This window comes from Apaloderma vittatum, unplaced genomic scaffold (genome assembly GCF_000703405.1).
Source record: "Apaloderma vittatum isolate BGI_N311 unplaced genomic scaffold, ASM70340v1 scaffold25507, whole genome shotgun sequence".
In the NCBI taxonomy this organism is placed as follows: Eukaryota; Metazoa; Chordata; class Aves; order Trogoniformes; family Trogonidae; genus Apaloderma; species Apaloderma vittatum.
This window is the reverse complement of record NW_009728209.1, coordinates 15,658-31,237: the sequence shown is the minus strand read 5'-3', so window position 1 is coordinate 31,237 and position 15,580 is coordinate 15,658. Positions and strand designations below refer to the sequence as shown.

Sequence of the window (15,580 nt, the reverse complement as noted above, 5' to 3'; positions counted from 1 at the left end):
TTGTAACTGAAACATAAAACTTCGTAAGATTTGTAACTGGAAATACTGCATTTGAAGGACCATTAGTATCTTAAAACTGTAAATCACTCCTAACGGACCTAGGATTACCAAGTTTATTTTACATTAGTAGACAATGTTTTTGTTATTTTGGGGCTCAAGGCTGCTGTCAGCTGTTGATTAATTGAGGGAGGATCAGTATTTTGCCACTGAGATAACTTGATTACTTCTGAAGTTCCTCTGGAAATCTATTAAAACCAAGACATTTAATGTGAAGACACCAGTTTTTCAGAGTTATGTTCACTGTTGCAGTGATACTTTGGCTGAAAACTTACTTTGTTGCTCTTTTTCTACAGGTAGAGTCACCACGTGAGATTACATTTGCAGGAAGCTGAAAGACTTCTTTGTCATAATCTGTAAGTACCCTCAAAGTAACAGTTAAGTGAGTCTGTAAAGTGGAACTGGCCTTTTTCATGTCTCTCTAGTAATTATTCCTCAAAATTTTATACTGTAGCTTTTTGGTAAGTTTTCCATGCAAATTCTTAAAAATTGCCTGCACAAAGGGTGTGAGGAGCTTGAGTGGAAATTCTGTTATTGTCTACTTGTTTACGCCATTGCTTTCATACAGCAGTAATTTTTTTCCATCTCCTCTGGGTTGTAAGTCCAAAAGGCGGTGCGAAGCGTTTATTTTTCTGCTTTGCCTCTTGGGGATCTCCGGAGCAGAACTGTTACTGCAGCACTCTTAATGCATAAGCTGCAGTGTGAAGAAACCAGGGTAGGATCTGATCTGTTTCTATATTGCAGGATAAAGGAAATTAAATTGTTGAGAATCACATGTGTGGTTGGTGAGTGAGCCAGAAACGCAGGGTTTGTGATCATTGCTTCGGCAAATTGCTCCCTGTAGAGAGGGGAGGGCAGGTTAATTGTGTGCATAGGGACTCACAAGATTGTTGGAGTCATCCAGACTCCAAAGCAATTTGGCCTGGGAAACCTCTGAATTCTTTGCTAGATTTTAGAAGTATCGGTCCGTACATGCACAAACTAGTCTTGAGAAGGTGTGAGGACAGCAAGTTATTTAAAGCCCGAGATGCGTATGTGCTGGATCTTGCCACGCAAAGTAATGAACTGGTACTTATGGAGTCCAAGAAGTAATTGCCAGTTGAAGGAAGGGAGATGTATGCAAACTGTGCAGAGGTCAGAAACTGTAACAGGTTATAGGAGTTTTTTGTGTGTGTGTTTGATATCGTCACGTCTTGGCATATAACCTCACCTGTACACAGGGTTAGCACTTGCTTCACTTACTAATAAGTACAAAGTGATTTTTGGAGGCATCGCTCCTCTGCACATCACCTTGTTGACAGAGCTCTGCTGAACTGTTACTATTTCCAGAATGTCAATCTTCCTCTTGGCCAGCCTCTCTCCAAGTACACTATCTGGTGGCAAACACCTAGCTAAACTGCAAGGTACTATCCTGGCATTACAACTAAGAGATTTTGTTGCTTGGGGTTTTTTTGACCTTGAGCTAAAATGCTTAAGATTTTTTTTTAAGTCCTAAAATATTTATTGGGATTGTTTTATACTTGTAGGTTTTCTTGTCCTTTGAGCCTGTATGCTTCACTGAGGATATCTGAGGTCTTAACAGCAGGTGGCCATGTGGTTCTCTGATTGAACTGTGGCAGATATTAATGCCTGAGGTCTTCGGAAAGCCTATTTAACACTTGGAAGATCAAACGTTCCCTCTTTCTGTAATACAGTAATGCAGTACATATGACTTATTAATGCTTTGTGTACTGTTGCTTTTTTATGCAGAGGAGGCAGAAGTACCGAATGGTACCTACTTTGCATTGCTTGTCTGCTGTTGTGCATATATTTCTTGATGAATGATTGAAACAAGCCTCCGTCTGAACGTGTACTTTGCTGTACAGCCCATTTGTATTAGCAAACCTAGGTCAGTCCTGTTTCTAATGCTCAGTTCTGTTCTTTGTTTACACAGGTTCCGCCCGTACATCTCCCCTCATCTGACAAGATGGTATTTCGGAAACCACCAGATGGTGGCTGGGGCTGGGTGATTGTTGTTGTTTCCTTCTTTACTCAGTTCTTGTGTTACGGATCACCGCTGGCGGTGGGAGTCTTGTATTTGGAATGGCTGGATACTTTTGGAGAAGGGAAAGGCAAGACTGCTTGGGTTGGATCACTAGCAAATGGAATCGGATTGCTTGCCAGTAAGTATAGAAGCACTTCCTGATAGAAACGTTCTTTTTTCATACATGCTGTTACCTCTGTGTGCTTTTGGAGTTATATTAAAAGAGAGCTGCAAATGATAGAATGAGGATGCTGCATTTTTGTTTTAGGTCAAGATGAGTAAGAAGATTATATTTATAGTTCCACTATACATAAACCAAAACAGTTTATTGGTAGAAGAGCAATAGAAGTATTACCCTTAGAAAAAATAATTTATTGTATTTGAATAAGCTAGAAAATCCAGACTCTGTTAAACTGAATGGTGATTTTGTTGGTGGTATTATTATTATTATTTTTTTAATGAGGCATTAAGACTAACCTAGTATCTTTAAAATCAGATCAAACTGTTAGTCTGAAGTGGTTCAATTATCTTAGGAATAAACAAGTCAATTAATAAACCAGTTAGTCATTTTTCAGCTCTAGAAGTAAACCCACCAGTTAGGGTGGGTGAGGGCTCTTTTCCATTCTTGGTTTGAGGAAAAAAAAACTCCCTTTGAAGCTTGGAAAGTTTTGGGTACCAGTGGCATTAAATAAAAATCTTCACTGGCAGCTTTTCTTTAGTAAGACATTGTCACTTGAAGAGTAACAGTAGTGTTTTAGGCAAAGAAGTCCACAGGTCCATTTTGTTGTTGTTTTAATATGGAACGTAAGTATTTTACTGGGTGATATCTACTAACTTCTGCTTTTCAAAGGTGCATCATGGGAACTATTAGCTTTTCTGCTGAATCTGGAAAAAAAATGCCTGTCAGCAGAGAAATTGCTATGGGCAAAAGCAATTATGTAGCTTAATGAACAAAATGCAGCTCAGGATTTTCCTCAGGATCTGAGGAAATCTCTGCTTAAAAGAAAGTTGATGTTCAAGTAATGATACAGACCTGAATAAAGACCAGTGCTTTGTATGACACTGTAAGTGGCCAAATACTGGCGTCGCACTCGTATTAGGGTTTAATATCACTTGGCAGAAGAGAAATGGGCAAAGGCAGATGGATCATTAACCATAAAAAGACTATATTCAGTCCCAGTGTGTAAGCGAGCACAGGACTGTAGACTACTCTTCCATCAAACATTTTTATTTTTCTCTTTTAAAGGCATTAACTCCTATTATGAAGAGATTAAGACCTAATAAACTTGAGTGAGGGAATGAAATGAGGGAAAAATACGGAGAAACAAGACAGTTACTGAAGAAAAAAACAGGCAGAAGGGGATTGCAAGAGAAGGGGTGAAGAAAAACTCTCTCCCTGGAGATCAGCAGTCTCTGGCTCACTCCTCTGACAAGAGCCTCAGCCCCCTTTCTTGTGTATCGTCATCATGCTAGTTTCCAGGTTTCTTCATGCCCTGTGTCTTGCAACTGTGAGCAGTTGTCAGTAGCGTGCTTTATAGCAAATGGAAACTTCTGAGACTGAATAATAAAATAAAAGCTGCCATTGTAATTGCTTTTGGTATGGAATGATTAAATTACTTGAGATTTTGATGGATTAGGAGGCATGTTGTCTAGCAATGTATTTTTTTTTCTTTCAGTTTAGGATTTGGAAGCTTACTAATCATTCCTATTTTTAATGCCTCCAAAAAAAGTACAGTGAGGGCCTTTTAATTGCATTGATCTTATGAGAGTTGACTGAAACCAAAATATGTGTTCCCTGCCTTATCTGAAATGGAAGATCCCACTATTTTATCAAGCCGGGATCTGACCTATGATAACTCCACTTAAAGAAAACTTGCCGAAGGGAGACTGCAAGTATCATAACCCCTACCTAAAACTAGAATGCTCTTGACAAGTTACAGTTTTCCATGCAGTTTTCATAACAGGCCTTTTTCAGACCTAGTCACTGGTGTGAAGAACGTGTGTTTTCAGTGCAAAACCACCAATACAATGCGTTGCCAGCTTAGGCTCTTTTCATGAATACAGGAAAAGAGAGCTTGCTTCTGTTCTTATTTCTGCAGTTACAAGTTCCGGTGTTACAGGCCAAGTGGGACCGTTGTGTGTTGTAGCCTATGTTAAGCAGATGGTCAGACTAATTGAATTTTTCTAAATTAGCATATTTACATGTTTGTGAAAAGACATTATCTGTAACCTAATAACTTAACAGTCTCCCCAAGGAAACTGGTTCCAGCAGCACTATTGCATGTGTGAATGCGAGTAAGAGGGCAGCTTTACCTCAAAGCCTTTTGGTAGCCTCCTTGCCTTTTACTGTTCCTAACTTGACTCTTCTAGTACTTGTTGTTCTTTCCTTTCTTTTGATTTCTATTCTCTGATCTAGTTATCCAAAGACATATTTTCGATTATTGGTACTCTTAAAGCAATTCACATTGTATGCAGAAAATACTGTAGTTCTTGTTTGATTAAGAACGTATTTGTTTAGAGCTTTCTCTATCTCTTGTAAGTTTTCTCAGTAGTTAATTCCCTCCTTAAAAAGTATGCAGTCTTACGATACAAGTTGCTTAGTTTTAGCTTTCAGCTACTGATTAAGGTTATCTTTAAGTGGTACATTTTGAAGTGGCCTTGAATTAGTGTGGTGTGTGTCTAGAGACTGCAATCAAATTACCTCTAAGTTTTCTTTTAAGTCTGTACGTTGATACAGTCTTTTTGCCATTGACACAGGAGACTTCCACTCTTTTAATTAAGGCTCTTCTGTGAGCCCTTTCCAACTTACCACCTTTCTGAAGCTGTAGATGCCAGACTGGAAAAAAGAATGGCAGTTACGGTAGATTTGCAGCTACACGCAGAAAATAAGTTAGTGTCTGATTTTCTTAAGGAAGACTTTTCTTATTGATAGCACTGGAAATCACATTAGCTAGCTTTGTAATAGTGGAAGGTTTGCCCTGTGATTTTGCTATATTAGTAATGTAATTTCACTGAAAAGAAGAAAATGTCCTTACACATATGCCAGCTGGCTCAGAAAAAGGTTCTGTGTGTCTTGTCCCCTTCCCTCTGTACATGTAGTCTTAAACATTTTTTGAAGTAGCTGATGCTGGTGAGTCCTTTCACATTTGCTGTGTTGGTTTCCTTCCTACAGTGTTTACTTCTGACTTGCGTGAGAGCTAAACTTAGACCCGAGACATAGAAACCCAGTACATCACCTTGTTTATTGAGCTGAGTTTCGTAGCCGCCTGGTGTTCGATTTCTGCCCTCTCGCTCGCAGCACGGGCAGCGTCGCTAAGGCCAGCGTTCGGCCCTCAGCTGGACTCTTCAGCTCATCAGCTGGAAAAGGGAATGGGATGGGGTCCTGGTTGCTATGTTCCTTGCAGGGTGACAGGAGATACACTGTACGGTCACGCCTCAGAAAGGTCTATGTTGGAAGAAATGGGCCAAAAACAGTGAAAGAAAAGCATCAGTGTTGTTGTACGGATTAGTGGTGCAACCTCCTCTACAATATCAGGCTTTTCCCTACTAAAACGGGCCAGAGGAGGATACTTATCTCACTGCTGAAGATGGTGTGTTTCTCCTGCACTAAATGTTCTTAATTTTGCATCCACTTGGAGCTTGAAATTAAATTTGATCCGTGCTACTCTTGTTAAAAGCAAAACAAAGACCTTGGTGCCTGTAATTGGCACTACAGCTGTTTATAGTGAGAGTTGACTTCACAGTGTTATTTGGCATAGCGGGAGACACCAATAATCCATCTCCCATTCCACTCCCTCTTATTAATGGAGAAAGAGAAGATTCTTCCTTGAAAGGCATGTCTTGATAAATTAATGGGGCCTTTCTGCTGGCCTGAGGCATTCTGTACCAAGTGTTTAAAAAGCTTAATTTTGTGTTTTCAAGCAATAATTTTATATACTTAAAAATCCTTTGCGACATCCACTTATTTTTGTGACAAAAACCTCTTTATAGATAGCCCTGCTGTAGGTCATGGAAACTATATAGTTTGTGGGGAGGTGAGAAGGTGTCCTGAAGATTCCTCCAAAGAGGAGCCCATTTCATTTAATAACTTTACCGGAAAGGACCAGTCATTTCCGTCAGTTGAAAGTGGGTTGCTCTCCAGCGTAAAAAGGATTTTTCTGATCTAAATTCTTATCCCAAGTATTTGGATAATATCGTATTTATTATGACCAGCTTTTAGCAATGCATTCAATATACAAAAAATATTCTAGTGTTCTGTCCAGTGGTTTTTACGTATGGTCCACGATTATTGCTTCTGCACTACAATTTCAGCAGGCTTGGACAGATACCTACAAGAAGGGTGGGTCAGATTAATGCGAGAGATAAGACAAAGAACTCAGTTGTCTGATATTGTTTGCTTAGTAAAAGGCTTTGCGTGTGTATGAGGTGAAGAAGGGAGGACCCTTGGATGAATGAGTGGAGGAAGGGAGTGTTGGTTTGCAGAATTTTTCTCTTTGTGTGAGAAGATTGAGGAAGAGGGTGTCAGTTCTTGATGTCCATTAAACAAAACAGCTTTGTACTTCTCAGGAGTTCAGCAGATGACTTGTCTGCACATCTCGGGAAGTACTCACTGTCACATCTGGGTCTCACTGAGGGTAAAGTATTTTATTTTAAAAAAATCTTAATGAAAATATATACATATCACATAGACGTCGTAATCAAAACATGTCAATACAAATGCTTCCTCCCAGGAGTTCTTCCTCTTTGGTCTCTCTGCATGAAGACCTACTATGAGAGCCTATCTTCCTTCTGCTGCTGCTTCTCATTTGCAAGATCTAGGACTCTTCTTGACTGTTGCTCCTGGTAATTGTATTATTGGTTGCTGAGCCTCGACAGGCTGTGTACAAGAGCAGTGTCTGTCCCTGTGCTGGCTTCTAAGGCTTTCTTGCTAGAATTAACCATCATTCTTATGAACTGGGCTGGTATCTTTGTTTGATAGATTTTGGTCTAGTTTTAAGATACATAATTTGGAAGGAAAAATGCTCCAGGGGTTTTATTTGTAAGAGGTAAACATTTATCAGTATCTTCAAGTATTCTAATACCAGTCCTAACCCCTGGAGTTCCTTGGCAAACTGAACAAGATGCTGGCTTAAAAGCCTTTCTCCATGCTTACCATTGAGAATTGCCACTGGGATTTTATTTTTATGTTGTTCACGTTACGGTGAGAAATACATTATCAGTGGAAGGATCTTTCTGAAACAGTCAACTAATGAAAACCCTTATGCTCCCTGAAGAGCTTTTTCCTGTGCTGCTGTACATAAACTGCCACATTCTTCTGAATGTCCACTTCGAACAAAATCCACAGGGCAGGAGTTCACAGAGCAAGTCTCAGTCCCACTCTGGGAAAGTTGGACGTTTGACTAGAATTAACTGCTTTGAACCCATTGTGCTTGAATTACTTGTCGAGAATAACGTGTTTGTGTACAGTGAACTCCTGTGCAAATACCATGGTAATAACCAAAGGTACTGTGCCTTGTGGGAAAAAAAAAAAGCCAGCTCTTTGGGAAACGGAGAAAGACAAGGAATGCAAGGAGGCAGGGAAAAGAACAAAGATGCTGGCTGCAATGGGGGTTTTCTTTTGTGACTTTTATTTCCTAGCAGTACCATGAGGGGAGGGTGAAAGTAGGGCCTAGTGTGAAGGGGAAGAAGGAGCTGTTTTTCTTTTTGTCCCAGAGGCCTATAACAACTATTTTAATACTTATACTGGTGCTCCTTCTTATAAACAGAGCCATTGCTGAACTGCCAGATCTCTTGCTGTGTGAGATGACACATTAATACTGAGCTTATTGGAGCAGGTTTTTGAGTTTGGTGCAGGTTGTTTTCCATGTCAGAGCAAAAATATCTCTTTGTACTTTCTGTTCTCCTTTGGGATTGTTTTTTATAAATGGGGGAAGCTGGAAGAGCATCTCCTTGGACCCTGTCAGAGATGCTTTTGATGGTGTTCCAAGGAGAGTGTCCTTATCAGATTATGAAGACATGTTCTTCAGTTCTGTGTCTCCCTTTTTGTGGCTTGGGGTCAGAGGGTCCAGCTTCACGTTGGATCCTCTCCTAGCAATCAGTGCAGTCTGTACTTCTGTACTTGTGCCACCACTCTAGGCTGGACAGCGACCTTCTGAAAGTAGCTGTATCGAAATACAGGTGGAAGGGAAATAGTGTTTGTTTTAGCAAGGTAGCGGGTCAGAACTAAAGAACAGAAAGAGTGCAAATTCCTCTGCTTAATTGAATTATGTTATCACTACCTGTTGTTCTTTTAGTGTAGAAGAATTTTTTATGTAATACAGATTCAATCCTTTGTTTATTTTTAAATCCTGTGGTTTTAGGAAACGTACCAATCTTAATTTGCCAGTTCTAGTAATTAATTCTAAGAATCAGCAACAATCTGACACTCTGAGCTTTTGTTCTTGGCAAGTTACTCTGCCCAAGTTATTCTGGCCAGCTTTCATTCCCACAGCGCGCTGACTCTTGAGAAGCAGCAAGTGCTTACATCTTCCTTTTTCATAGTTTCCAAAATCCAAATAAGCCCTACTTGCCCAGAAGATTTTTCTCGATTCTTCTTCAGCTCTGACTCTTTGCCTGGCAGAGCCCTGATTCAGCCTTGCTTCCCTTCTTCGTTCCCTAGGCAGATAGCTCTCATGTAGGGCAAGAGTTCTGACCTGTCTTGCCTTTGAGGATCGTTTCACCTGCTAATGGATCTGTGCTCCTGCCTGCCAGAACTGCTTGTCCCGTGGCCCGTAACCACACGAAAAACTTTCTACATTCCCAGCTGCTAGCTCCTGTCTACAAACCTAGGCAAGCACCGTCCCCGGCTCCAACTGTTATTCACCTCATATCACCTCCCATCTGCTGAGAATCTCGGTTAAGTGTGAGTCAGGGAGGACCAACCTTAACAAATGCAGGCTCCAAAGTTACTGTTTTTGCAGATTGTATCGACCATGGAGTGCCTTCATATCGCTGCAAATGAGACACAAAGGTGATGAGGTGGGGTTTTTTATGTTGTTTTTAGAATAATGGCTTTCGTTCTGTGTATCTAGCTTCTCAGAGTTGCTGAGTTTAGGATTTTGGGGCTAATGTGTAAGTCTATCTATGAATGTTTAGAACTGCAGGGTTTCAGATATGAGATTGCCTTCTGCAAGCCAAGTCCCTTGCTGGTTGCTTATTTATGCAGGGCACCAAGCTTGCACGCTGCTTCAGACTGAAAGGTGTATTCCAGGTCACAAGTGAAAATAAGTGCTTGTTCTACAGCTTCTGTGAGGGGAGAACTGGCTGAGGAGAGACAGAGCATGAATGTTGCCTGCACTTTTTTCTTGTTTTGAAAAACTAACCAACCAAGAAGTGTCTATCCAAACCTCATGAACATTACTTTGGACATTCTTAATAAATGCCTTGTATTTTTCGTAGACTTAGAGTGGAAACCAAGATAGCTACTAAACAGTTATTTGGTAAAATACTGACTAGCAGGTATTTTATTTCCTAGAAAATCAGAGAAGAGTAGTGTTTGTCTATCTAGTATATCAGCAGATATTTTCTCTATGTAAGCACCAGGTGGCATTCTTACCATGATTATGATCAGAAGTTACTGTTTTCCATTTCAGTTTTGTAAATCTTATATCAAATTGCATACACATAGTGTCTTTCTGAAACACCGATTTGGGCTCTGACAAAAAAAATGCCTACTTGGCAAAAGCCTGGCTGATGCTCTGACTTAGTTTGGTACCTGAAGGTGAAGATTCTTCTCAGACTTTGTCTTTAGGTGTATAGAGGCAGTGCTATACTCTAGCATGTATATATATCATCCTGTGTTTAAAGAACGTTTGGCCGCTCTGCCCCTTGCAGTTCTGGTATTGGTTCGTAGTCTTGATGTCAGCTTCTCCTTGAGCAAAAATCTTGCAAGCCTGATCTTGTATGGTTTTGTAACCAACTCTTTATAGAATCCTGTAAAAATAAGTACTCTGAATTCTTGTTTAATATAATTAAATGTTTCTTATAAGTATTTAAATATTTATTATTTTATAATCATAAGAAACATTTCCGTAGACTGGTACTTTTAGGAAGTTTTCCCTGGTGATGGTATTTACTAGGAATGTTTTTCCTGCTTTTCCTCTAGGTCCTGTCTGCAGTATATGTGTATCATCTTTTGGAGCAAGACCAGTAGCAATCTTCAGTGGCTTTATGGTGGCCGGAGGCCTCATGATGAGCAGTTTTGCACCTAACATATACTTTCTCTATATTTCATATGGGATTGTTGTTGGTAAGAAACACATTCTCTTCATATAGAGAATCTTTGTTATTTTGAGTCTTGGTTTATGAATCTGAAATGAGAAATGTACTCACAGAGCCAGTAGTAGTCTGGGACTTGATTTTTGGGGTAGAGAGGGCTGCTGCCATGTAGTGAAAGATGAAAGCAACACATATGTTCATCAGGGTTTGAAAACAGTTTGTCCTCTGTTGACATGATTGTTACAGATGGAAGAGTTGAAATCTTACCTAAGGGATCGAATCAAGCAGATCTTCTGCGTGAAGTGCCATTTTTAAAGGAATAACATCTCTTCTGGAATTTTGTCATGTACTCATTCTAATTTGATAAATTAGAAAGGATTAGGGAGCGATGTTGCCCTCCACACAACTGGATTGAACCTAGAACACTGTCTTAGAGGCATGAAAGTGTTGTTCTAGCAGGTGGTGACCTGCCCCTCTGTGCTGCAGAGTGCTGCTGTGGCTGGTTTATCAAATTAACTGAGTTGGGAATCCAGGCACCTGGCTGGCCACCGGGGACCCAGCAGCGTGCTGGCTCAGGCACAGTGCCATGCAGATGCAGCTCGGCTGTTTTCTGGGGCTGGCCCCTGCACCAAAAGCCTCACAGCCCTTTCCACCTAGCCAGGGAGCGAGTGAACTCCTCAAACCCAGGCAGCTCCACACAGATCCTGCAGCCGGGGCTGCCCAAGGCAGAGGGAGGTGGGAGGGTGCGGGCAGCCTCATGGCCCCATCTGTATGAGGCTGGCATGGTTAGCTCAGTCGGTTAGAGCGTGGTGCTGATAACACCAAGGTCACGGGTTCGATCCTCATTCGGTCCGCATGTGCTGCCTCATCTAGTTGAGAGGCGTCCCTGCCCACGACAGAGAGGTTGGATTAAATGATCTCTAAGGTCCCTTCCAGCCTAGGCCATTCTATGATTCTGTGACTGAAACTGCTCAAAGTTAAAAGGTACCTCTGTGCCCAGGGTACACTACTGCATTATCTGGGGAATAAAAGGGCGCATTCATTTCACTGAGTATGTTGCATGCTTCATTCCTCTTTTTGTCAAGGTCTTGGATGTGGCCTTTTGTACACCGCAACAGTTACCATCACTTGCCACTATTTTGACAAACGCAGAGGCCTTGCGCTTGGTCTGATTTCAACAGGTAGGACTTTTAACTGTCATTCTCTCTAACTTTTCAACGCTGATACAGCTACTGTTACCTTGGCAATAAAACCCAAGAGATTATATTTTTCTCAGTTACTTCCTGAAGTACTTTGCAAGTCAAAACATCAGTAGCAATGAACAGATAAAATTAGGCTTTAGACAGAATAGTAACTACACTTGCAGGCATGTGGTATGGGTTATCCATATAGATGAGAAAAGAGTATGTGTTAAAATGAAAGCAAACTCATGAGTTGCTTGGTCCATATGTCACAGGTAATAAGAGGCAAACTTTCTGTAGTCATCTCTTCTCCCACTTCTTTCTTACACCAGATCAGAGGTGAGAAAGAGATTGTACATGCAGAATATAAATGCTGGATAACCATAACCTCATATTGAAGTTTTGACTTATATTTTTGATATGTTTTCCTTTCCAAACTAAAAGGAAAATCCTGAAATATTCCAGAAGTTCATCCGTGTTGGATAAAGGGATCCTAGTAAAATGAACTCTGATAATACAGGGAAAATTCTTTGAAGGATGCTGAGCTTTTTTCTCATTCTCTCTCTGGATCTTTAGGTTGTGTGATGTTGTCTTTACATCAAGAGGAATTGCTAAATGAGTGGACTAAGTAGGAACTGTTTAAGAAATGCTGTTATCCCATGCCTTGCTTTCTGTGTTGTATGGAGTCTCTCCTCTGATCTGTTTTCTCAAGTCGCTGTTAGTGAGGAGAGGCCTGGTCAATACAGTCACTGCTGCGAAATCTTAATGAGACACACACTGCTGGAATAAAGGGGAACTTTTGCAGAAATGTTCCTTGGAATTACTTTCAGTGACTTTTCTTGGGCTTCCAGGCAGTTGGCCTTAAGGCCTGATCTTATTGAGCCCTGGCTAATTTTAGTACCTGGAAGACAGAACAAGTCGGAATTTTATAATTACTTTTTGTTGTATTTATCACTGAAGTATATAAATGACTTTAATATAATTTAGAGATAGTCTTCAGCAAATCATTTGACTTGAAAGTTTGTTTTCAAATTGACTTGAAAAACCGATGGTCTGTGGATATCTGTGAGTGGACATCCATTGATTACAACAGATCTATGATTACTTCAACTGAGAGCTTTTTCTTTAAATTGGCGGGATTGAAAAAAATGCTTCTGCTTATAGTAATTACTTCCTCTTCGGTGTTTTCTTCTGAGTAGACAAATTTCTGAAATGCATATTTGGCCCTTCATAGCTTCAGAAATGCCTTTGCGGTAAACTCGCACCATGTGAACACCTCCCCCCCCTCCTTTAACACCGAGCAGTGAAAGGCTCTTTCTAGGGGGCTCTTGGTAAACTCCTGGTCTGTTCCTGCCTTAGAGGAGGAAGGTGGCCACAAGGAGGAGGAAGGAGAAAATATTGGTGTGTGAGATTCTAACTGTGCTAACTCAGAATGATACCTGAGGGATGCATGTATGTGAAGGCCTGGCAGAAGGATGAGTTAATAGTTCTTTAATGTTTTTTCATCAGACAAAGTATTGATCCTGCCTGTTTCTGAAATGTCTGCTAGTGTTAATCATTGTGGATTGCTCAGATATTTTGAAAGGCTTTTTGTTTTGTGCATACTCATTAAAGAAACTATAATTTCAAGAGGGACGATAACTTACCGGTTCACTAGACTGAGGAGGGAGGAGCACAAATGACTTAGTGTTTCTGTGACACTGTATTTGTAGCTGCTGAAGTGTAGAAGTTTGTTAGTGTTGAAGCATGTTCTCTGTTCCCCAGTTTAAACTGATCTTATTTTCCTTTTATAGGTTCAAGTGTTGGGCTCTTTATATATGCAGCATTGCAAAGAGAGCTTATTGATCTATATGGACTGGATGGTTGTCTGCTAATAGTTGGCGCGCTGTCTCTAAATATATTAGCGTGTGGCAGCCTAATGAGACCATTGGAGTCATCTGATTCCCCTCCACCAGAGAAAACATGTGTAGACAAAGTCCCAGATCAATATTTTGTTTACCATGAAAAAGAAAAGACTGTTGAAGAAAATATAAGCATCCTTGAAAAGGGCTACGTTGATGAAAAATGTGTGAACAATATGCCTGATTACAAACAGGATAGTGTTTTAAATAAGAATGTATTAAGCTCAATAAATGTAAATGAGAAAGACACTTACAAAAAGAAAGTTGTAGAACAGACAAACCTCTGCAAGCAACTCGCCAAAAGGAAATGGCAGCTCTATTTGAACTACTGGGAGGAAACCATGGTTCTTTTTAAGAACAAAGTATTTTCAGCTCTCTTTGTTGCCATCTTGCTCTTTGATATTGGTGGATTTCCTCCCTCTTTGCTCATGGAAGATGTAGCAAGAAGTGCAAACATTAATGAAGATGATTATCACATGCCCCTTATTTCCATTATAGGCATTATGACCACTGTTGGCAAACTTACTTTAGGAATACTGGCAGATTTTAAGTGGGTTAACACTTTATATCTATACGTAACTACCTTACTTATGACAGGCATGGCCTTGTTTGCAATTCCATTTGCCAAAAGTTACCTTACGTTAGCGATGCTTTCTGGGACTTTGGGTTTTCTGACTGGGAACTGGTCAATTTTTCCATATGTGACAACAAAGACTGTGGGAATTGATAAACTGACTCACGCTTATGGGATATTGATGTTCTTTGCTGGACTTGGAAATAGCTTCGGACCACCAATCGTAGGTAAGGCCAAGGTATAGATACTCTAATGTGAACATGAAGTTTCTCGGGACCAGACACAACTAATTTGCATGCGAGTATTTCTAGTTGGTCCTAATTACTGTGGGAAGATGAAATCAAAGTCTTCCACAAAAACGAAAGTCTGTTTTGCTTGAGCTGATCAAGCTGATTGCGTTCTGGCTTTGATGAAAAGCGCGTTTCATGGCTAAGTGGTAAAACTGCATTTTAAATTTGGCTTTTTCTTTTTTCGTGATGCTTCTCTCATGTACAGTGCTGTGTTACATTTAAGTCCTCACTGATGCTCTTCTCTCTTCTTTTCACCCTCAGGTTGGTTTTACGACTGGACGCAGGAGTATGACACTGCGTTCTATTTCAGTGGCTTTTGTGTCTTACTGGGTGGATTTCTTCTGCTGTTGGCAGCATTACCCTGCTGGAATGCCTGTGCCAGTCAGAGCTCAAAGCTGCCTCCAAACACTTACTCCTACAAAGTTGCATCTAGCGCTTAGGTGACAACTGGAAAACACTTCACGCTTTTTTATAATACATAGCAAAGTATTTTAGGAATTTTCCACTTATTTATGAAGTCCAAAAGTACTCTTCCTCTAGAAAAATTCCATTGTTGCTGGTTGTTCAGTTCCTTTTTCTTCTTTTATTTCTTTTTTAATTTTATTTTTAAGAACAGTCTCATTTTGTCTACTATGCACTGTGTTTTCAGCCTTTGTCTACTGTAATTTCCTTTCACCCTGTAAGGGATATATTCTGCTGTATTATCAGCTGTACTTTTTTTTAAGGGGGATGGTGCAGAGGGGTGAAAACTTCAAAGCAAAAATGAAGGCCTGTTCCTTATAGGAGAAGGCTGGCATTTCTGTCACCTTTTACAGGTCTCCGAGTTGCACAGTCAGACTTTACAAAACAAAATTTGCCTTACTAGAATGTAATATTGTGGCAAGGTGCTTATAACATCATGCTTAGGTTAACCTTTCATCTTTTTAAACTTTCTCCAATTTACAATGAAGTGCCAACTGGGGGAGGGAGAAGAGGGGAGGAAAGTCCAACCTTGTGTTGCATAACTGAAGTGAACTTTGTCATGAACATTAAGATTCTTACTACCACTGCAACTAAGAACTATGTTTATAAATATTGCACATTTTGTGAAGTCTGTTTATAAAACTGTTGAACCAAAACCTTTTAAACCAAGGAATAAATATGATTGTGGAAACCATGAAAAGAAATACTGACTTGGTTATGCAAGTTCATAATTTTCATGTCCGAGTTGGTGGTGTGCTCACAGAAGCCCACAGGTGAGTGTTTCCAAGCAAGTCACCCACAGTCTGGCGGTACTGGGGGCACCTCTTGTTGAACAG

The 15,580-nt window shown here is 40.3% G+C and overlaps 1 protein-coding gene across 1 annotated transcript; it reads left to right on the top strand.

Annotated features, from left to right (window-relative positions):
• Positions 1-363: 363 nt before the first annotated feature.
• On the top strand, positions 364-15,003 carry SLC16A9 (solute carrier family 16, member 9). The gene is made up of 6 exons (XM_009874008.1): positions 364-413; positions 1,991-2,219; positions 10,224-10,367; positions 11,422-11,517; positions 13,311-14,219; positions 14,544-15,003. The coding sequence occupies exons 2-6, from the start codon at positions 2,024-2,026 to the stop codon at positions 14,720-14,722; spliced, it is 1,524 nt and encodes a 507-aa protein (XP_009872310.1). The 5' UTR covers positions 364-413; positions 1,991-2,023; the 3' UTR covers positions 14,723-15,003.
• The last annotated feature ends 577 nt before the right edge of the window (positions 15,004-15,580 follow it).

Excerpts from the sequence above, each read along its gene's own strand:
- SLC16A9 (XM_009874008.1), top strand. The coding sequence starts at position 2,024 with ATGGTATTTCGGAAACCACCAGATGGTGGCTGGGGCTGGGTGATTGTT. Across the intron at positions 10,368-11,421 it reads TTCATATGGGATTGTTGTTG|GTCTTGGATGTGGCCTTTTG; the intron begins GTAAGAAACACA and ends CTTTTTGTCAAG. Across the intron at positions 11,518-13,310 it reads GCTTGGTCTGATTTCAACAG|GTTCAAGTGTTGGGCTCTTT; the intron begins GTAGGACTTTTA and ends TTCCTTTTATAG.